The sequence below is a fragment of the Elgaria multicarinata genome, chromosome 1 (genome assembly GCF_023053635.1).
Source record: "Elgaria multicarinata webbii isolate HBS135686 ecotype San Diego chromosome 1, rElgMul1.1.pri, whole genome shotgun sequence".
In the NCBI taxonomy this organism is placed as follows: domain Eukaryota; kingdom Metazoa; phylum Chordata; class Lepidosauria; order Squamata; family Anguidae; genus Elgaria; species Elgaria multicarinata.
The window spans coordinates 112,174,213-112,197,216 of NC_086171.1; the positions used below are offsets into that span (position 1 = coordinate 112,174,213).

General features: G+C 40.6%; 1 protein-coding gene across 5 annotated transcripts; it reads right to left on the reverse strand.

Moving 5' to 3' along the window:
- Nucleotides 1–678: 678 nt before the first annotated feature.
- On the reverse strand, nt 679–22,421 carry UCHL5 (ubiquitin C-terminal hydrolase L5). Of its 5 annotated transcripts, none has more exons than XM_063134969.1 (12): nt 22,201–22,418; nt 18,615–18,678; nt 17,749–17,854; nt 14,342–14,467; nt 14,195–14,256; nt 13,979–14,109; nt 12,798–12,861; nt 12,138–12,240; nt 10,647–10,760; nt 9,539–9,568; nt 5,248–5,346; nt 679–1,680 (listed from the first exon to the last, which is right to left on the reverse strand). In XM_063134969.1, the coding sequence occupies exons 1-12, from the start codon at nt 22,280–22,282 to the stop codon at nt 1,636–1,638; spliced, it is 1,026 nt and encodes a 341-aa protein (XP_062991039.1). In that variant the 5' UTR covers nt 22,283–22,418; the 3' UTR covers nt 679–1,635. The 5 variants fall into 5 exon arrangements, with proteins under 5 accessions (XP_062991039.1, XP_062991054.1, XP_062991048.1 ...); XM_063134978.1 differs by having other exon boundaries at nt 1,633–1,711; nt 22,201–22,419; XM_063134951.1 differs by lacking the exon at nt 679–1,680 and adding an exon at nt 2,897–3,098 and having other exon boundaries at nt 22,201–22,421.
- Between the last annotated feature and the right edge of the window lie 583 nt (nt 22,422–23,004).

A 23,004-nucleotide genomic window follows, 5' to 3' on the forward strand; every position in this document is an offset into this window, starting at 1 on the left:
CATTAATATTGCATATCTGCTGTTAAAATGTTAATAGCCACCTTGATTGTCTCAGATATAAAACAGAAAGGCAGGATATAAATATTGCAAATAAATACCACCTGACTTCTTGATACAACCTGGGTACCTACTTCAGTTTAGTCCTTGCCTTTTCAGGGTAGTCAATCCACTAGCTTAAGGAAGTGTCTACAGCTTGATTATAGGAGACCTCACTTGCAAAGCCAAGTGGAGGTAGCTGCTAGGCCACCCTTAGAAGTGAAGGCACTGAAAGTCCTAGATGAAGGAAGAATAGTGTGGGTTAGTGTGCCCATTTGCCATTTATTTTGCCATGAACTGTTTCACAAACTGGGCAGTCAATAGCAGGTGCTTCCCCTAATAGGGCTTTGAAATAAGGTGAAGCGTTCACTGCACTTTGACTTACAGCAAATGGAGAACTAACAAAGTTACAGAAGCAACCACCATCACATATTACAGTTGACCAGAGAACAGACTGCATACAGGATGCTACCAGCGACTGCAAACTTTTTCCAGCCATATTTGGACATCCTCCCCTGGTTGTGAGTACAAAACCAGGGGTGTATGTTTGTATTCCACGCAAGAAGATAGCTTCCATTTTTCACCCAATAAAGACTTCACTGACATTTTTCAAAACAACAACAACCCTATTCTTCTAAAACATTGAAGGATGAAAATAGAGCATTTGTTTAATTCTGAATATCAGGAAAATATATACAGGTAGTGATGTACACAGCAGCAGGGCAAGTTGAAAATTCTCCCCCAAACCCTACAAGGTAAAAACCCATTTTACGAACAGACATCTCCACGAATACTGGAAAATATTGCAAACCTCTTTTTTTGTAACTTTGGTGTTACATAAGTGGCTCAAAAGAAGAGAGAAGGATTTCTTTGCAACAACAAAAAATCACATTATTCATGATAGGAAGACTACAACGTACAATGATTTGCCAAAATAAAAATGGGAATATTTATTATTCTTTTTTTCTACTGAAGCCATAAACACTTAAGCTTATGCACTGTTCTATAAATGATTCTACCATTCAGTTTTTACTTTCAACTCTGTAGAAAATTTAGACACAACTCCATATAAACAAGAATACAGAGAAAGCCACTGAAAAACTCAGAGACCAAGACAGTTAGTGGTGATAAGCAAAGACAGACCAACTTACTTGTAAAAAATAAGTCAAGCTTTCTTCGCATAACTATATATACAAGGTTTCACTGCGAGACAAGATATTTAAGTATGTCCATTACAGTAAAAAGGTCTAGCATTACTTGCACAATATTGGTAGTCTATACAAATTGCAGCAGCATTTCCTGATTAAATATACAGAATCAGTCAGATATCACTGTTAAATACTGGAATTTGACAGAGATTTTGAAAACCATTACTGAGTGGTAGTACATGCACATGATGCAGGGGGAAAAGGGAAGATTCATAGACCCCGTGCAAACGGGACAGGACAAACTGTTACAAATCGGCAAACGTGCATGGGACAAGTTTAAACTTTACAAGAAGTCTTGCAGGGTTACTTTCATGAAGACAAAAATTCAGAAGCACATTTTCCCCTCCAAAAAGAAAAGAAAAAAATCACAGACAAAAAAAGACACCAGTCTTCATTTGGCCTCTTGTGGTTTCTTAGCGTTCTGTTTTTCTTTTGCCTAGAAAGTAAAGTCAGACACAGAGAGAGGACTGTTGTAGTATTAGCTCACTTTTGTTTTTTTGCTGCTACTCAAAATATACAAGACTCTTGTATATTTTGTACATTGTATGGTGTACACAATGTACATTGATGGTGCTATATAAATAAATAATAATAACAATCTTCATTATCTCTAAGAGCATTTAATATACAGGCATTGCCAAGCTTCCTGATACTCAGTTGCACACTTTTTACAGTGTCTTTGAGCCAATGTATCATGCTGATGACAACAATAAAGAAGCATATGGTCTTGAAAAACTGAAAGGTTGGATTTCAGGCGCCTTCCGTTCAGGAAGGGAACTCAGATCCAGCAGAGGCTAAGTAGTAGGACTGACAGGAGAAGACATCAGGACTTAAACGGCCTTTTCTCCTATTTCTCCTACCTTACCTTATCCGGGTGGGTGAGGAAAGGACTTCCTTGATTAGGATGCCCCAACTCTAGAACATTCGCACTAAGGGGACTTGACTATTTTAGTACCAGGTACAAAGTCTTTTTATTTTCTCAAGCATTTCAGATCTTGGCTTTGTTGCAGGTTTTATTTGCTTTTTTATGTTGCCTTCCTTGCTATTGCACATCACTCTGAGAGCCTTTGGGGGCTAAAAAGCAGGATAACCATTGTTATAATAAAAAACAAAGGTGAAATAAGCACACTCTCATTACTCCTGCCCCCAATATTTCTAGTACTGTCAATCCAGAATTAGTAGGTATTGGTGTAATTGTCTAGGATCAACCCAGTTGGTATGAGTCAACTCTTGACTTCGCACTGTGGTTTATTGGAGGCATCTCTTGCCTCCTAGTCTCGCGGGGGAGATTTCTGGCTACCTGAACAAAGCCAAATCTGTCAAAAATAAATTTACTGAATAGTAAGAATTTAGCATTTCCCAGAACTTCTAACGTATGCGCTCTCATTCAGTGTTTGGCAGGCATGAGCAACAAATACATCTGTGTTATGTTGGGAATTTTGAAACAATTCTTCAAGTTGTTCTGTAGAGCCAGTTGAATAAGACTTTCAGTATTTTGATTACTTTTTTGGCTGTGTAATGCACCCCCCTTTTTTTGCTTATAGTGCTACTTTAGCTGATCTTGCAGTTTGCCAGGAATTATAATAAAACTGATGTCGAAGAGTAGTAAGAGCTTCATAATAATGACACCCATATGCTCTAACATAGGTAAAGCATTACAATCCAAAGAGGTAAATTGAAAACATTTCTTTTTAATCTCCTCACAAGAAACTGTGGGCAAACCTTTCACCACACCTTGATCTGGTAGGTTGACCAGGTAAATTTGTCTCAAGGAACAGATCAGGCCACTGGGTTTCCCAGTTGGCAATCCTCAATATAATCTAAAGTTAACCAGTTGGTTCTCCAGAAACAAATCTAACAGAGACTTTTAAGTGTTGTTAAATTAAACAGTTAACTCAATTTATGAGCAATAACTAAACTTTGACTGGGTTACTTTTAACTGTAGGTGTCTCTTAATCCCTTTCATGATTTGTTTACAGGCCATGTTACTGGCATATCATTGTACTTTGGCCTGCACATGATTTTATAAAGATGCACATCGACTTTTTTGCATTCATATTTCATTTTGCTCCAATTTGCAATTAATTGTTTAATTATACTTTACATTTTTTGATATTAAAAATATAACATTATAGTACATTGCTACAGAAGATAACCTAATTCTTTTTTTAAAAAAGCTTTATAGACATAACTCCCATGTCTTTTTTAGAATGTAAGCCTGAGGGTAGGGACTGTCCTCTTTATTGATAAATTGTAAGCCGCTCTGAGAGCCTTTTGGCTGAGGTGCGGAATAAAAATACTCTAAATAAATAAATAAATAATAACTTTAAATTACAGTAAAAACTGTTATTTGTGTAATCTGTGTGTCAAGAGCCTTCCAATGAAGTATGTTTCATGGGTATCAGTCAACGGGAAGTCAGTAAAAAAAGGATGACCAACTAACTCCTGAGTTTGAATTATATATATGTTGTAGATTAATTCTCTCAAAACGGCTACATTCTAAAGAGCACCTCCATTTTATAGCATTTCATTCTCAGTATATGGAGTGTGTAAGCTTGATTAATAATTGTCAAAAATTCACAGAACTTAGGCTGTCAAAGAAGCAACAAAGTTTCCTCAGTTGCTGTGTTCCCACAATTTTGCATACATATTAATTCTTGGCTGCTGATGCAACAGAGAATTCCAAACAATACTACAAACCTGCTCAAGACATAAAACCGTGATCAGACAAAATGGCATTTTCTTTAGGTAATTTCTTTAGGTAAAACAACACATCTTCCATAACAACTTCATCCCCTTAATTTTTTAGTTATCTGAACGCTAATTCCACTAATGGGACTTGCTTTAAAGAAACTTGGGTCGACACCCCCCTTGAAGAGGAAGTGTAGTTTTCATCAACAGGATTCTTATGTCCACATCCCAGATAAATGTGACGAGATTTTCATATAAAGGCCAACACACCCAGATGACCAGTGTTTCCATTCTGCATCAAAAAGGGTGTAAATTGACATTAGGATCTAGAGAAATGTGAGGTAGAAATAACACAAGTATGAAATTCTACTTATTTTAAAAGTAGAATTAGCAATCCTACACATAATTACAAATCGGTCCTATAGGACTGAATTCAGACTTAGTCTTGCTTAGAAGAGACTCACTTAAATCAATGAAACTTAAGTCAATCATGATTAAATCAAGTCCCAATGGTTTTAATGGATCTATTCTAAGAATGACTAAGTTTGGATCCAACCCATAGAGTTCAGTGGATTTACTCTCAAGTAGATGTGTTTAGGTTTACAACCTTGGATGATAACCCAATTGCATGTAAAGAGATAAATTGAATTTTGTATAAAATCACTAAAACTGTGGAATAGAAATAGTTGGTGGTTATTAGTTGTGGTTCATTTAAAGCTAGAAGCCTAAAAGTTACCTGCTATTTTAAGTCTTGACAGATATTTCGATTTAAATTATCTTTCAGCATTAGAATCCCACATTTTGCTTCCAGAGCACATGGGAAGAACACGTGCAAAGCAATTTCAGGACAAGAATCCAAATCAGGTCAGCTGAACCACCACACAGTTTAATAGGCCTCCCAGGGGGACAAGCTGGGCACGTTACTGTCTTCATTAAATGTGCCTGGAGTTGAGCCAGATCGGCAAATCAATGTTACAACTGGAGCCAGAACACCGAGCAAAACACTGGTGAGTCAATATAAATCAGCAGAGATCCTACAAAAGCGGAAATCAACTGCATGCTAGTGTTTTGGTGGAATACATCGATGAAGAGTGTGCGCCATCTAGTGACCCGAGGACTAGAGAGGTGGATGTCACTACGGAGACATCTGCTTATCTCTTTTGTTCAGAACAGAGAACTGCCTGCAGGTTCATGCATCAATTTCTATTGATTACTCTGACATTTCCGACTAATATTCAGCTGCATGCTACTTATTAAAAAAAATCTAGCAACAACCGTAATTAGGAGAATGAAGCTATAGTACAGTATCTACCTTTTCTACAAGTGGGATTAATTGTTGGTGCTCTGCTAACATCTTTAACAACTCCATGATGAATGGCAAGTAGTTATGTTTTCTTCTAATGTTTTCAATCTGCAAGCACAGAACAGACATTACATGAATACACATTAGTTTCCATTAGCCTCACATACAACTCTTTTTATGAGCAAGTGCACTGAAAAGAATCTGTGAAGTAAGCACCCTCCGCAAACTCCTACTACTGATCTTTTTAAATTGGGTTGTGGATTATGGGGTTGGAAAGTGGAAAGAAAAGAGAGAAATTATGCCTGGAGGATGCAAGATTATGAGGCTGTTCAGACGATCAGCAGGAGAACAACATAACATCGGTTCTTTCCTCTGCCTGAACCGGCCGCACCAGTAGGATTACTCTAATTACCTGCACCGCAGGTTATCGTGTTGACCGAAACTGTTGCGGATGTAGTGAGAGCCAGTGTGGTGTATTGGCTTAAGTGTTGGATTGGGAGTCAGGAGATCCGGGTTCTAGTCCCCACTTGGCCATGGAAACCCACTGGGGTGACTTTGGGCCAGTCACAGACTCTCAGCTCAATCTACCTCACAGGGTTGTTCTTGTGAGGATAAAATGGAGAGGAGGAGGAGGATTCTGGGTTCCTTGGAGGAAAAAAGGTGGGATATAAATGCAATAATAAATAAATATTTTTCCTCCACCCTACTACCCCTGATGCAAGCCAAGGGAACAACCGACACTGCCTTGTTTCCCCCGCTGATCATCTGATCCGGGTCCAAGTCAGCTTGGGCAGGCAGGTAAAAAAAATGGGCAACAATAGGAGAGTGGTACTCTCAATTTGTCTATGTGTGTGCACAAATCTTAAGATATTGGGGCTTACATTGTTAGCATGCTGAATTTGTGGTTTAACACAAGATGAACACACCCTTCCAATGCAGCTTGGAGGCTTCCAGTTTGAATGTGACTGATAAAAGACATGGGCTACGGGCTAGATCGTGAATTTAAATGTTTCAAGAGGCAAGATCAAAGTTTCCATAGTTAACTCATTCTTTGTAGTTTTCTTCTCTTCAAAAGGAAGTCGCTAACAACAGCCAGTGTGCTGTAGTGGTTTGAGTGTTGAGTGTTTGAGATCCAGGTTCCAATTCCTACTCAGCCCTGAAGCTCACTGGGTAACTCTGGGCCAGTCACTGACTCTCAAACTAACCTCTCTTACAGGGTTGTTGAGAGGATAAAATGGAGAGGAGGCAGACCATGCAAACCGCCTCGGTCCCGTACAAGAGGAAAAAAGGAGGGATATAAATATAATAAATAATGTAGCTATGTCACCGCAGATAGGAGGCAACTGTAGATGTATATCTTGATAATGGGGAGCTGAGTGGCACGAAATTAAGTAAGTTCTTTGCTATTATGGCTTGGGACTAATAGAATTATTGTCTCACTATAAAAGAGCGGCAACAAAAATGCAATCATAAAAGCTGCGAAAATATGATTACTACAAAAGGCAGAAAGCATACATTAAACCCCTGCATTTAGCAAGATCTTGAGTTCAATCAAAAGGAAAACTGGGATTGACAGATGGGTTCAATTAAAGTTAAAAACTTTGCATTTTTACAAGCAACCAACTGCTATCTTTGCAAAACAGCTCAGATTCAGTTCACAATATTATAGTTAGGAAAAACATACATTTAGTTATAACCCTATGCTCACTTACATGGGTGCAGATCCTATTGAAATCAGTGAGAGTTACTTCCAAGGAAGCATGTATAACACAGAGCTACAACACAGCAAACTGTCACAGGGAAGCTACCCTGTATGTGGATATCACTACTTTCAGACAAACATTTAGAACAGCCAAACTTAAAGATTTAGTTATCATAGACCGTCACACTGATATACAGTAGAGCGCATTGATGGGATAATACTGGTCACCCGCAGAGCCTCTTAACTCCTGATATCAAATGAGAGATCTAATCCAGAGATAGGTAACATCCCATACAAAACAATATTGATTGCAGTGAGAATTTGTCCTCAGCTTTGTCCTCATGGCCACACAGGTAAATTTGAAAGGGTGATATAGTTCTGCCTTCAACAAGCTCAGAAAGTAAAAAAGTGTCCTCCAGATAATATTGCAAACCATAATATTAAGATCACTTCATTCATGAATTTGACAGAGCTTTTAACTAAGACACGACACAAGACCAGTTAAATAAATAACATTTGTGCATATTAAAAGTGTTACACGGTTTAACAGACCATATAACATCAGTCTCGAAACAGCTGCATTGGCCTCCAGTTTGCTTCTAAGCCCAATTCAAGGTTCTGGTTTTTGGCTCTAAAGCCCTAAGAGGGTTGGGGCTACAGCATCTGGAAGACTGCCTACTCCTGTATGAGTCTGCCTGAAATTTGCATTCGTCATCTGAGAAGATTGTTAGGTCCCCCACTTCCTACACAGGTGAGAAAAAACTTGACTGTTAGAGTAGTACGACAATGGAATCAGTTACCTAGGGTGGTGATGGGCTCTCCCACACTAGGGGCATTCAAGAGGCAGCTGGACAACCATCTGTCTGGGATGCTTTATAGTGGATTCCTGCAATGAGCAGGGGGTAGGATTCGATGGCCTTATAGGCCCCTTCCAATTCTCCTATTCTTTGATTCTATGAGGAATAGTGGGCACTTGAGACAGGATGTTTTGTGTAGCAACACCCAAAGTGGAACTCCATCCCCAGTGAAATTAGGCTAGCATCCTCTTCCTTTAGCAGGCCCGGCCCAAGGCAGGTCTGCACCTGAAGCAGGGACCCATTATGCCGCTGCTGCCTCCCCTCTGATCTGAGCATCTACCCATCGCCAGGAAGCTTACTTTTTTCTGGCACAGACGCTCGCGCCTGCATCTTTCTGCCTTCAGGAGCTGTGAGGCACCTGAACATCCAGCAAAGTATCGTGAAAGAGCCCGGCACTTCCAGGACATCTCATGATTGCCCAACCTCACATAGGCGCCACACAGCTCCTGAAGGCAGAAAGACCTTATAGGCCGCACACTGGCAAAGCAGGCACACGTGTCTGTGCCAGGAAAAGTGAGCTAGCTGGTCAGCAGGATTCAGAGGTGCATGAGTGGGACGGGTGAGCAAGCAGTTGCTTCTTGGGTCTGCAGGCAGCCTGCATCATCATCATCATCATATATTTATTTATTTGTTACCTGCCTCTCCCTCTGGATCGAGGCGGGGTACAACACTGATAAAAACACCATAAAATACATACAACTAATTCAAACGTTTAAAACCAGTGCATCATTAAAGCAGCACACCATTAAAAAAGGCATCTTAAAATTCAACTGGGTAGGCCTGCCGGAAGAGATCAGTCTTAAGGGCTTTCTTAAATTCTGGAAGACATGTCAGCCAGGAGGACCAAGAAGTGGCAGATCCTTTGAAGGAGGGAAGTGCCGCTCTTCCCATACTCCACCACCTGCTTTGCCCGCTTCCTATCGCTTCGTGGTAGGGCCGGCATGGCACTTCAGCCAGCTGGTGAAGGCAACATTGTTAATGCTGCCTTCTGGTTATTTTTTTAATTATCACCCTTCTACGTACAAAAACTTGTTTTGGAATTTATGTATTTTATCCTTGTTATTTCTACATTGCCTTGAGTGGAGGGATGATCCAAACTTATTCTAAATAAATTAATCTGTAACTTACAGTGCGGTAGTGGTGGTGGGTTCCCAAGATGCCCACTGTGCTGAACAAAATAGACTATGATGCATCACTAGTTCATCCATATTGCTGAATAGCTATGCATTCCTTCAGAACAAAAGTATTGATCTAAAACCCCACACATTTCACGTAACGTAACATTGTGAGATTAATTGTAACAGACATGACACAAAAGTAGTTTGATCAGTGTTACAGAGTGTTACAGCAGGCAGCCAGTTTACCCTGCAAAGAACTGCTCATGCAAGTAGGCCTTTGTGTGAGCAGCGTAATGACAAGTGAATAAGTTAAACCAAGATTGTCCCTTCCTTTCCATGAACACGGAAATTACAAGCTATGATTTTCCTGTTCACGGAACAGTCTTATGCGAGTTTGAGTCTTCCAACATGAGTACCGCTTGCAGGTGCAGTTATCTATTTGGTTTAGTTGGCTGCGCTATTTCGTGCAATAAGCTAAGTTGGTCCCACAGAACCGAGACCACAGAACAATGAGGGAATAGCTTTCATTAGGAAACCAAATATTCAGAACCATGGAAGCCAACTGAAACAAAGGAGGAGTTTTAAGATAGGAACTGAGTGAATTAGATTACAAGCCATCTGACCTTGCTGGAGGGATCAGGTTGCACAGTCCCCTAGAATCAAGGTAGAAAAGAAGTTTCAACAAAGCATGGGGGTGGTGGGGATAAAAACCAGCCATGAAATATAAAGAACTTAGATTGCAAGGCATCTTTCCATCTCCAGTACCATCTGGCGTCGTAGTAAGTCCCTTCTACAATAAAACACAGATCATGCAGACCAAGCTAGCCGATCAAACAAAAAGAACAGAAGGTAAATTTGGAAGGGATACTTCAGGTTAGTTACTGTGGCACTGAACTGTGGTCCAAGGTTTTGGTGTCACTCTCTCTTAGAGCTTCTTACTTTCGTAAAGAACACCCAATTTTACTGTGTTAACATCAGTCAAGGAATGGAGGTGCATCATCTTTTAATGACAATTTTTGCTCTGGGCATTTATGCCTGAGTAGCGTGTGAAGAGGGCAAAACTGCTTTGAAGCACAAGGCAAGGAAGCAGACATGAAATGCCTTCTCTTTATAAAACTATTATTAATCCAATTTGCCTAGATGCATATTTTACTTTTATTATGTTACCTCTGAAAACTTTCAAGACACCTGAGATAATTAGCTCTTCTTCTCTCTCTCTGCGCCACCCAGTGATTTTCAAATTGTGTTCTGGGAAACTTCAGGATTCCTCCGAAACTGATCAGGAGTCCCTCGATGAGAAAGTCACTACTGACAGAAAAGCTTCCCTGAAGACAGCTTGTCTATCACTACCAAGCTACACCAGAAATGAAGACGCACCCAAGATCTTCTGCATCTCAGGGGTTCCTCAGACAAGTCAATGTGGAAAGAGACCACCGAAAGAAATCTGAAACCATCCTCTAATATAGCTGTCTGTACATAATCAGCTGTCTGCTCTTATATTCCAAAAGGCAGCAAAATAACTCTCATCCTGAACATAAGGATCATTTAAGCTGAGTTTTGCTCTGGACACCAGATGAAAAACCCATTCTTTGAAAGCTCACAGTGACTAGGTTTTTACCTGTTTGCCTCACATTCTGTGGGACCAACACAGCCATGTATTGTAGTACAGTGTTTCAAACATAAGTTTAGCATTTATTTTTTTTAACCATTCAGAGCAAGAAAATTACATACCTTGTACCGTTTCAATTTTTGGTTTTCTTCGTCAATTAACATCTGATATTTTGCAACTTCTGACTGAATAGAACTTAGTATATTACTGGTCTGGTCTGTGTCCATGGGCTCTTCCTTTTGGGGGGAAATAATCAACCTGCATGTTAGCAATTCAAATTGAACACCATTGTTTTAACAAACAGCCACATAATATACCAAACGAAGACCCCCAAACCTATCTTTCCAGTCCCCAGTGTCACGCTCTCTTAAAATGGGACTGCGATGTACTTTTTTAATACTGTACTCCTATCCCACTCTTATATGGAGCTCCCAGTTTATTCTAATTAAAGGAACTGATTAGATTTACACACGCTTAGTTTCAGGAATGCTGTAGTGTAAGCTTATTTCTTCATTTGAAATTTTACTCAATATGTTATAAAAGTTTGTTGGCATAGCTTAGAGAAAGAAGCTTTTGGGAGGCCTAGAATGGGTTTAAATGGGTGTACAAGAGATGGGGCAGTGCTTTATTAAAGGGGCAAGTAGGCATTCACACAGAGAACATTGTATCAAGGGTTAGATGATTTAGTTTGGATAAGGCCTGATAGAAAATGATTTGGAAATATAATTTGCTATTGCTCAACGACATTACTCTTGAGGACTTGTACCAACTATGTTGCATAAAGACATTAGTCATATGAACTTGTGACATGTACTAACTGTAACAAGGTGAAGGGTCCAGGGTGAAGGACAGGTGAAGTTGTGGTTGGAAAAGTCCCCGTGTCCATAAGAACAGAGAAGTAAAGTAGACAGTTGACCACATGAAAAGCAGAAGCAATGTCCATCTTTGACCTTAGAAGGGATGGAATATTCTGGGAAGAGGATGATCTAAATTGCTGATGTGGACCAACAGACGTAGGTGTTTCAGAATAAATTAATATGTATTAGGTGGGAAGTCTTTGTCTTTGAGAGGGGTATTTAAGTCTGGACACAGGGGACAAAGATGTCTTCACTTTCCCTCAGGCATGACTTGGTCTTGCCTGGGAGAGATGTGAAGAACAGCTCCTTCAGAGAGTCAGTATGAGTGGTGTTGTTATTGAGGGTGTGTTTGTCTATGTTTTGTCTTTGCAAACATCTTGTTCTCCAGAAATCTACCAGACCTGTGAGTATATTCTTTGAATTTGCTTTGCTGAATGGAGGTTTGTGTGTCCATTTGACTTTAACTTTCTTAAATTGTTTTAATAAATATTTTAAAGCTATAAGGGTTTTATTGAGCTTGTGAGTCTGTGTGAAGTCAATCATGTCTATCTCCAGAACTTCCTTATTCCCACTATACTGGGGAATTTAAGAGATTGTGGGAATTTATGCTTCCAAGCAACCTGTGTTCAGTACCTCTTAAAATTAAAGAGGCCACCAGAAAATCCCCTTACAGTAGCACCAGATGTTCCCAGAGCATTTACTAAGCCTTACAATCTAACTATTTTATGGAAACAATCTATTGGATTGGCAGAATACCTCAGCAAGTTGTCTCTGCAGCTCTGTAATTTTCTGTTCATATATCATTTTTCTGTCAGATACAATTGCCATCAAGTTAAACCTTATTTCACCTTCACTGTACCTGGAAGATAAGAACAGAGTTGTCACATACTGCCCATAGTTAATGACTTTAAGAATGAAGCCAAGATGCCAACTGAACGTTCCCCTCCATTTACCAAATAATACTTTTGGGACGATGGCGTACAGAATTTCTCCATACGCCTTCTTAGTCTCAGTGACTGCAGATGGCCTCCTTGGGAAAAAGCCCCCCGCCACGGGACCCTGTTTCTGGCATTCTAAAGATTGCTGGGTGGCCACCACAGTAACTGCCCCAATGAAGGTGCTCCTTGTTAGCCGAAACAGACTAGCAAATGAACACGAGTTTCTAAAAAGGATGTCCTCGAATCACGACGAACAAACTGATAGGAAAAAGGCCAAGCCCATTTCACTTCAGCTAGCATTATAAAACTCAAGCAAAAAAACTGTTTATTCAATGTTTACAATCAAAGTTAGAGCACAATCCTACACATCTTTAGGCAGAAAAACGTCCTACAACTCCAAGCATGGGAGTTGTAGAAAATCTTTCTGTCTAAACATTCATAGCATTGTGCCCTGTGTTATATAAAATTAGATACTTACTTTTGTATTCGTTTTTCTATGACAGGCCTTACAGCACTGATCCAGTCGTCCTGATTGCATACACCTAGATGGGAAATACACAAGTAATACGAGTTAATAATATTCCTTCACAGGACTGTAGCCTAAGTTTATAATGAGGTTAAGTAACACAACGCCTGCTAAATGAGGTTAAATTGCATTTTTACTATGTAACCAAGAGGGGGCAATTTCCTCTCTTGCCCCCTCCTCACTGTGCAAGGACGTTTGGGGACCGAGCAGATTTTGTGAGGAAATGGCTGGTGGAGATTAAGAGAAAGTCTCATCATGAGAGTGGAAGTCTACTTTGCAATGTTGGATTCTACCCCGAGTAGCTAGATTTGTGGTGGCAGCTTTAAATCCCAGAAATGCTATAAATAAGATTCCTTAAAACACATATTGTATAAAATGACTTCTGTAATGCTAATACCATATTTCTTGGATTCTAAGACACACTTTTTCCCCATATAAACATCTCTAAAAATGGGGTGCGTCTTAAAATCACGGGTGCAATTATTCTTAGAATCAAAGCTTCGGCTATTGGGCGGTATAAAAATGTAATAAATAAATAAATAATCTTTTACAGAAGACCATTTCGTCCTGCTTACCTTACTGAATTTTGAACCATTGGGCAGTATCCAATGCTGCCCACATGGTAGCACATGGAAACCTAGTGGAACCCTTAAGCAAACAGAAACAAGCTGAAATGCTAGTTTCTGGTATGGGGCAGCACTGTTTACGGAAGGGAACTCTACTGATCTACCTTGTTCCATTAACAAGCATTTCCACTCGTTTCTGCGGCTGCTTCCTGTTTTGCTAGCGGTGGGTTCTGCTGGCACAACATAAACAGGAGTGCAGCAGCAATGTGTAGGTACTGCCCGTAGTGTCCTCTACACTGCTCTTTTTGGCATATAGTATTTATCCAGGTAAAAAATTCTGAAGATTTCAGAAATTAAACTACCTAACTCTGACTCATGGAACATTTGTTATTCTATCTGCCTGAGCGCAAAACTTTTCACTCTGAGCAAGAACGAACCACATATTATGAACAATACTCTTCACTTTAAAGATACATATTTTGTATCTTTGAAGATGTCACACACTGTGGCAATAAACTGTGAATGAGACGCAGATAAGGTATTCTACAGGTGAAATAAAAATATTACCTAAATCTATTGGGCCTTCTCTCAGTCCATCCAGTTCATATAATCTTCCATGTACAGGAACATAGCTGACAAAATGAAAAGCATCTTCTTCTTTCGCTGTTGACTTTGCATCAAACTCAAACATCTGTTGTCTAAGGGCAAGTGAAAGACAAGAATGGAAGTTAACACAAAGCATTGCTGGAGATTGCATTTAAGAGATATCTGGGTTCTTATTACCTGGCAAAACTGTTGTGGACTTGTCGAATAACTTCTGAGTTACTTAATGCCAGGCCCTTCATCTAAATTGAAAATGAGAAATTCATTCAGCTAACTGACCATGTTGAAATGCTTTACAAAAGATGGTAATACAATAACTTCACATACCGCTGCATCAAAACTTTGGGAGAATTCTTTAAATTCTGATAGCGTTTCTCCTAAATGGACATCTTGATGGGTACAGTTTAATAGCACACTTACTATAGCTTGAGTTGCACAAGCATTATTTATTACCTGCAAAGAGGTATGAAAAATCAAGAAAATGTTTAGTGGAAGCCAACTTATACGCAGTTTCAATTACCCACTATAACCCCTTCCTTTAACTTTAGAGTAGTAGAACCTCCTCCATACCTATATGCATCTGCACCCATACCCACTGCAAATAAATATTTTCACACATTGATATACAATGGTTTTACCTTGCAGCTTTGTTTAAAAGAAATAAAAGCAGTTGATTTATTTTTCCTAACTGACCTTGAAAGAAGTTACAGGTACATAGATTATATTGCTATATAGTTTTGTTTTTAGTTGGCATTACTTGAGTGGGGGCACAGTGTATGATTTACCCCACTTTTATCAACATAAGAAATTGATAATCTACTTTACTAGTATAGGCCAGGGTCCAAGGAGCCAGCTTAGGCATAACCTACAACTAAAGTATCTGAAGAGTTACAGGACCAATTTATCCTTATTTCCTTAATACGGATGATGTGGCTAGTCACATAATGGCTGCTTTGGCGGTCTGGCTAGACAAAAATGAGCTAAAGAGGTGTGTGTGGCTAGGGGTGTGTGTGAACGGCGAGACAAAGGGGGAGAGCGGAGAGAAAAAGCAAGGGCAGATGCTAGAGAGGGAGAGACAGAAGACTACCATAACATTTTCCAAAGTTTTTTGAATGTGGCAGGGTGTGGAGTGCTTCGTGGGCACTGTTGGACGTCCCCACGAGTGCCACGGTGCCCACAGGCACCACACTGGAGACCCGTAAGTTGTCCTGTATTTAAAGGTCAAAAAAGTTTATTCTAACAGCTACCAATGTTTAATCTGAAATAATCGGGAGATTAAATTATTAGTGGAGTTTTACAATAAAAACTAAGTTTTATAAATTGATTTGTCTTTGTGAGCTGCTTTGACGGCATCTGATGGGATGAAAGGTAGGAGATATATATATATTTAGAAAGCAGTTCTTTGGCCCTTAGACAATCTCTGGCAGCCAAAGATCTTTGGCTATTGTATGGTATAAAAATGTAATAAATAAATACATACGATATTGGGGATTTCCCCCTCCAAAGCTGTAGGCAAAGCTATGAACTTGGCAAAGGGGAATTCCTGCTTGGATTTTCTCAGGGGAAGGGGAGTTTTTGGGGATGGGACTGTGCGTGAGGAGGACAGAGGATGTGGACCTACAAGCTTCTCGGCTTCCATTTCTGTGCATCAGCAAGATGGGCTCAAACGTCTATCTAGCAAAAATTTAAGGAAAGGAGAACAGAGTGGTAGAAACCCTCCTTTGCTTCTCTGACCCTGCATAGTATAGAAGGCAAACTCCGAGACTGGAACCCTCTATCTATCAAGTTTAAATATGGCAGAATTGCATTCTTAAGTTATTAAGAAGTGCACTCTTAAGTTAAAGATTTTGCAAGGTTAACCAATGGAACATGTTCAAGTTTTGTAAACCAATATCTTAACAGTGCAATCTTAACAGTGCAATCCCATAAATGTCTACTCAGAAGTAAGTCCCATGATTTTCAAGGAGAAGAAAGTCCCTAAATGATACTTCACAGTTCAGAAACAGCCTACTCCTGAATACATCATGAGACATGAACAGCAGAATTCAGTCTACTGAATTATAAACAGAAGAGTACCTGGTTTTTATACAATTTTGAAAATTTGGAGACGGTGCTAGTAGGAATGTAAAATCCTATTCCATAGTGCCCTTCTATTCCTAAGAAAATCTTTTTTTACAAGATGGTTTTGGTGCCATCAAGCGCCAGTTCTGGGAACTGCTAGACTAAGGATAATTTTTCTGCAACGAAACACAAGAACTGTCATCATAGCTTAATGGAAGCTACAGTCTTCCTACAGTAATGACTAATATCTTATCTTCAAGAGCTAACAAAACCAAGAATTCTACTAAATAAAGTTATTTGCAATTTAAAAGTTTTTTTTAAAAAAAATCTTGGCACTTTTGGCCTCTTCATTCCTACCTAAAACAGGCATTTCGAAGTTATTTAGACAAAGTATCAAAATTCAACCTCCTCAAGAAACAGCCTGTTACAGTAATAGTACAAAAGGTTTTTGTACTCAGGAATTGTTGCTTCACTGGGTTCAAAAGAAAATAGGAACAGAAGATGAAGAGAACCTAAGCAATGAGGTTTACTAAAGCAGGATTGCAAAGTGGAATTTTCTTCTATATTCTCATGACAAGATCGTGTTTTTGGTAAACTGAGTTTTAAAATGGAGTAAATGTCTTCTTTCTCGTCCTTCCACTCAAAAAGACATTTATAGAGAACTTGATATAAATGGAATGTTTCCAAGTAAGTGTGTCCAAGAGTATAGTGTCAATGTATGATCTAGTTTTACCAATCACACAATAAAATCAGGAAGGGCCAAGACTGGTTTGGTGCTGTTTTACCTTGCAGCAATTGGTAGATACTGGACTTGTAGCATGTACAGGCACGAACAGCAGAACAGGACAAGAGAGGTCCTCTCTTTGTTAGGACAGATGATGTGATTGCTGGCAGAAGGTCACAATGATGATTTGAATTCTGGCAATAATATTCCGTTCCCAAATATGCCAGGATAGCAAGTGCCCTTCTTTGCCTCACATTCCTTTGAATTTTACAAGGGGCAAAAGAACATTCCTCACCATCCCCCACGAGATGGGCAAATTTAAGTATGTATTGCAAAATCTCTTTTGAGAGGTCCAAAATACATTGCATAATTACACCTCTTTTATAAGCATATCTATATTACACAATTCCTTTTTTATTCTAGCAAATCAAACCAAAGAAGACACACCTTGTTTTGTGTTAAGTAATAGGAGGAGGATTCTAGCAGCCTTTCTGATATACCGAGATTAGAATTGCACATTGAAATTAAAAACAATTTCCTAATTAAAGAACATTTGAAGAGTTGTGTCTGCTCAGCTTCCCATGATGAAAATCCTTTTATAAATTTGCTGAAGACCCTTGCAGCCAAAGCTCTATGCATTTTTACTCAGAAGTAAGTGGCAGTGAGAGTTCATTCCTTCCAAGTAAGTCTGCAGAAGCTTTGCAGACCATGCTATTATTCTGGAGTAGAATCACAAAAGGCAAGCACCACAACCAATATTAAACTATGTGAATCCAGTTAATATGCACCTGTGGTTCCTTGCCTGTGATTATTTTTTATCTTCACTGAACAACCTGTTCTGTCAGGTTTCCTTTCTACTTACACTATGATAATTCAGGACTGTGTAATTTTCACTTGCTGTATTAATTAGAAACTGTCCTAGACAATGTGGGGAATCAACTTACTATACCTGTTTAGCAAAAAATATTGTATCTAATCTGGAATCCTGAACAACGGAGCCAGCTGGTTCTTCTCCTGGTTGCCACTTGAATAGAAAAATTAATCCATGAACTGGCCTATATATAAAGAAGAACAGAACAAAAGGGGAAAAAACACGGTGAAGGACTATCCCAACATGTCTAAAATTGCAACACTAAATGTGCTTATTGGAATCAAATTAAATACAGCTTAATGGACACACATGCTAAAGAAAGCGATTATGATTTCTTCTAGCCCATGTATTTTTAAGCTTACGATAACAACTGACTTCAGCAGGAGGAGAAATCTTATGCCTTTCTAGTAGCATACATTTCTGCGTGGAACACATAGCTTTGTAATCATCAGGACTGTGTCACTTTATTACAGGTATATTATATAAATTCAATGTTTCAAATTATAAAACATTGAGTTGGTTCCGGAGTTTCCTTTCACTAGTGGCAGCATTCCTGAATGGAATTTCACTCAGAATATTCCCACCAGTGAGTATGGGGTGGGAGGAGAAGTGGGATTTTTGTCCACCTTTCAGAGCCGCTGCGTACTCCAACAATACCTCTCCCACTGTTTCACAGGATTCCCTAATTTCAAGCGCAGATTTTCAGAGGACTATATGGCGATGCAGAGGAATGAAGTTATCTATTCCACTAGTGGAAATGCTCCACTGGATCAGACACCTTCCGTGGACAGAAGGAGCCTTTCCTCCTGCAAGAAGCAAATCCTTGATCCCCTGCCTTGAGGATACTTTTAACATTACTATGGAAATTACTGGAAATGTTTTGTTTTTGTTTATTTTAGGGCGGAGGGAAAGGAGAAAAAGAGATTCTTTAAAAATAAACTTACCTTAATTTTTCAAAGTTTTCTGGTTCCAAACTCCATATTTCCTCAACTTGTGCACCCCTACAACCTAAAAGCCGAAAAATAATTTGCTTACAGATATTATTATTTAGAAAGTTAGCTTCATTGGAAAAAATCAAAAAGTAAAACCAGACACCTCTCTCTAATCAAACTACTTCTGCTTCAATGCAGACAGATAACAACCTCTATTATTCCTATTGCACATTTTAGAATACAAAGTTCTTCACTATGCTTATCCAATTTATAATGAAAATTATGAAGTTTAGAGAAAAAAACTGAGATGCTACAAAAGTGACGCCTCAGAAATCATTATTATTTTGGCTACCATGGGGGATCCTGAAAGTCTGATGTCTAAGAATCTGATACACATTTCCCCCACACTGTGGTAAACAATAATTGCACATCATAAAAACATAAGAAGAGCCAAGCTGGATCAGACCAAGGGTCCATCTAGTCCAGCACTCTGTTCACACAGTGCCCAATCAGTTGTTGACCAGGGAACCACAAGCAGGACATGGTGCAACAGCACCCTCCCACCCATGTTCCCCAACAACTAGTGTATGCAGGCTTACTGGAGGTTGCACTTAGCCATCAAGACCAGTAGCCTTCCTCTCCAGGAATTTATCCAACTCCCCTTTAAAGCCATACAAATGAGTGGCCATCACTACATCTTGTGGTAGTGAATTCCATAATTTAACTATGTACTGTGTGAAGAAGTATTTCCTTTTATTTGACCTGAATCACGAGGGCAAGAGTAGAGATCCAGCGGGACCGGAGCAAAGAGCTATCATTCTTTTCCAGAGAACCCAAATGCTGGAAGCCATTGTCTGCTTCCATATCAACCTGTCCAAGCTTTCAGATCTACCTCAAAGGCCCCCTGCTCTCTGTGCCATCGTCACACATGGTTCAAGCAGTGGTAGCATTGAAGCATCCAAATTGGTGCCCATCAACACATTTTGTGGTAGTGAATTCCAGAGTTTAACTATGCTCTGTGTAAATAAATACTTCCTTTTATCTGTCCTAAATCTCCCACCAATCAGCTTCATGGGATGACCCTAGATTCTAGTATTCTGGGAGAGAGGGAAAATGTCTCCCTAACCACATTCTCCACACCACACAACTTATGAAAATATCTGGTTGCCTTCCAAGCACTTACGTGATGAGATAAGTTAACCACTTGGGCCAACAAAATGAAGGGCAAGTTATACAAATACACAAACTGACTGGATTTTCACAACATGCTAAGCAATCAGTGGGTTGTTTTTCTGGAGCAACCTTCCATTGCTTAGTGTGTCATCTGCAGGCAGAATGTATCCCCACAGTGCATTATTAAACCAGGCTGAGAACCAAAGATCTGCAGTACATTACTTTATGTACACTATATTAGCATGTTGCATGCCAATGCACTGGAGATTAAGAACATCAGGCAGTGAGCTGCTCATCAAGAGTGCCAGAAACCTCTGCCTCTCCTGCCCAGTAGGGCCGCAATTCCCATTTACAATGGCGGCAAAGCCATTGCCCATGCCTTTCCCCTTGCCTGTGACAGCCCTTCCAACGATGTTGAAATGGGACCACGGAGAGAGGCTATCACGGGCACCCCCTTCATCCCTGCCTTCCTTCCCAGCTCCAATTGCAATCTTCATCGCAAATTGACCCCTTTTCTTAATTTCCCTGCCCTGTTTTGCACAAAAATGATTAAAACGTGTCCCTCTTGAAAACCGGATGAGAGGGGGAGAACTGCAACCCCATCATCGGACCTTGGGGCAACAGGACACATGGTGGGAGATGGGACTCCCCATCCGATTTTCGGGAGGAGCATTTTTAAATTATTTTTCTAGCCCTGTTTTTGCACAACCGGGGCTGGGGAAATGTAACAAAGGGGACCTGACCCTGATCGTGATTGGAGCTGGGAAGGGGGACTTGGCAGCAGGCAAGACAGGTCTGCTTCCAGGTCCCTTGGGATGCAGGGTGATGGACTATGGGGAAGGAAGGGGAGGCAAGGGGGAAACCAACCCACCCACAGCATCTGACAGTGCTCACAACAACCTACCCTGCGCTGTTAGCATGTCATGTGAACAGCCCTACTGCCTCACTGAACCTGGGTTAATAATTACAGTGCTTGGGTTAGCCTTTATTTACCTGGCGAAAACGAATTCAAAATAATAACAAATGGGATTTTCTTTAGGCACTTAATAACTGAAAGCAGTAGTGCTTTTGTCTTACTGGAGGAATGTTTTTGATTAATTAACTCACAATTCTAGTACACAGTTTAACTTCTATTTGGGAAAGTGTTCTGATAAATATGCCATAGAAGAATGCATCATCCTAGATTTGGATGAATAATCCGCATAAAGCATTCTAGAGATGCACTACAGGATAAATTATTTCGGATGAATTAGTGCAGAGCACAAAGATGAGATGCTGCATAGTGTACGTAGCAGCATATTTGATGACTCAGCTTCCCCAATTGCAAAATGGGAGCAACAGCAGTCTACATCACATCTAAAAGATTGGCAGATGTTATTGCTTATCTTCTTGAGACTCTATTATTATTAGGTATTTTTTATTCCTCCTTTCCTTCAAAGAGTCCAGATGGATGCTTAGCCTCATAACAAACCTTAAAGGCAGGTTAGACTGACAGGCAATATTTTTTCCGAGATTACTCAAGGCTGCTTCACACCTTACAGGGCAGGAAATCCAGATATGCAACTGAGCATAAATCCAAAAAGGGAGTTGCAGCCAATTCCAGCTCTGTCTGACACATGATTTCAAACGCATGCTTTGGTTATTCACATGTTATACTTAAATGTTTTAGGCGTTATTATCACATCACAACTAATAGCTTTTTGCTTGCAACTAAGAGGTGTAGATCTACACTTGACAGATAAAGGGGTGCTAATGCAACCAACATGTGTCCATCATACGGTCCGCAGCTCTTTTGAAAATACAGGCAAACTTGCTGTGTCATGTGTGAAACAGTGCTTAGACATCCACAAAAATCCAAAACCACCATAATGTGCGAAATACCCCTGAGTATTTGAACCTGGGGTCCTTGTGCTCACATCCAGTGCCCTTGCCACAGCAGACATCAGGATACAACAGACTGCAAATAAATCACAGCAGAGTTACCCTGCCTTCGTCAGAGGTATATACCAGTTTTATCTTCCACATCAATTGCCGGGGCAGGAAAACAAAAGTGTGCAAATCTTTTGCATTTCCTGATTTCCCGTCTTCTGCAAAACGTATTTGGTACTGACTTTAAAAACAACAACAGTTTTCTACCATACGGGAAAAGGCACTCTGCACATGCCCCAAAGGCGTGATGTTCTTAGTATTTGTTTTTTTTAAACAGGAAGCTGTTTCTGTTTAAGAAAGGGAAGGCGCTCCGCACATGGTCAGAGACCCTTCCTTCCTCCAAAGATTTTTTTTTTTTTTTTTTTGGAAACTGAGGCTAGGAACCCTGGTAGTCCATTCCGCGGTCCTAGCCAGCCCACCCCACGCTCCCGCGAAGCCGTCCCTCATCCCGCCACCTTGAAGAGAGGCAACGGGAGCCCCACAGCCCGAACCTCACCGAAACCCTTGATGAGCTCCGTGAAGACGCCCGGGTCGCTCTCCATGAGGCACCACTCGCCGGCGCTGCCTCCTCCCGCCATGGCGCTGAAGCAGCAGCAGCAACAGCAGCGTCGTCCCACCTGGCTCGCCCCGTCCGCCTTCGCAGAGGCACAGCGGGGTTTTCTCTCACACACCCGCCGGCAGCCTCGCGCTGCCCGCGAAGCCAACGCGACGCACGCCGCTCCTTTCCCGACAGCCTCCGCGGCCCGCCGCTCTGATGCCGACGGGGTGCTCCCGTCGTCTCTATGGTGAAGGAAAAGGCCAAGGGGAAACAGCCAGCCAGCCAGCCAAGCAACGAGAAGAGAGGACGACGGGATTGGCTACATCTTGGAGGTGGGGGTGGGGCTTTTCCGCTTCCGTCACTTCCTTTTTCCGATTGACGCGCTACAACATGCGTAACCGCTCTACCGCCCTCATCTCTATAATGCCGTGTCCTAGACCGGGCCTTTGGTTCCACCGCAGGTGCAGCTGTGAACCAGAAGTACTTCGCTTTGAATAGGGTGACCCTGTGAAAAGGAGGACAAGGCTCCTGTATCTTTAACTAAGGTGACCATATGAAAAGGAGGACAGGGCTCCTGTATCTTTAACAGTTGTATTGAAAAGGGAATTTCAGCAGGTGTCATTTGTATATATGGGGAACCTGGGGAAATTCCCTCTTCATCACCACAGTTAAAGGTGCAGGAGCTATACTAGAGTGACCAGATTTAAAAGAGGGCAGGGCACCTGCAGCTTTAACTGTTGTGATGAAGAGGAAATTTCCCCA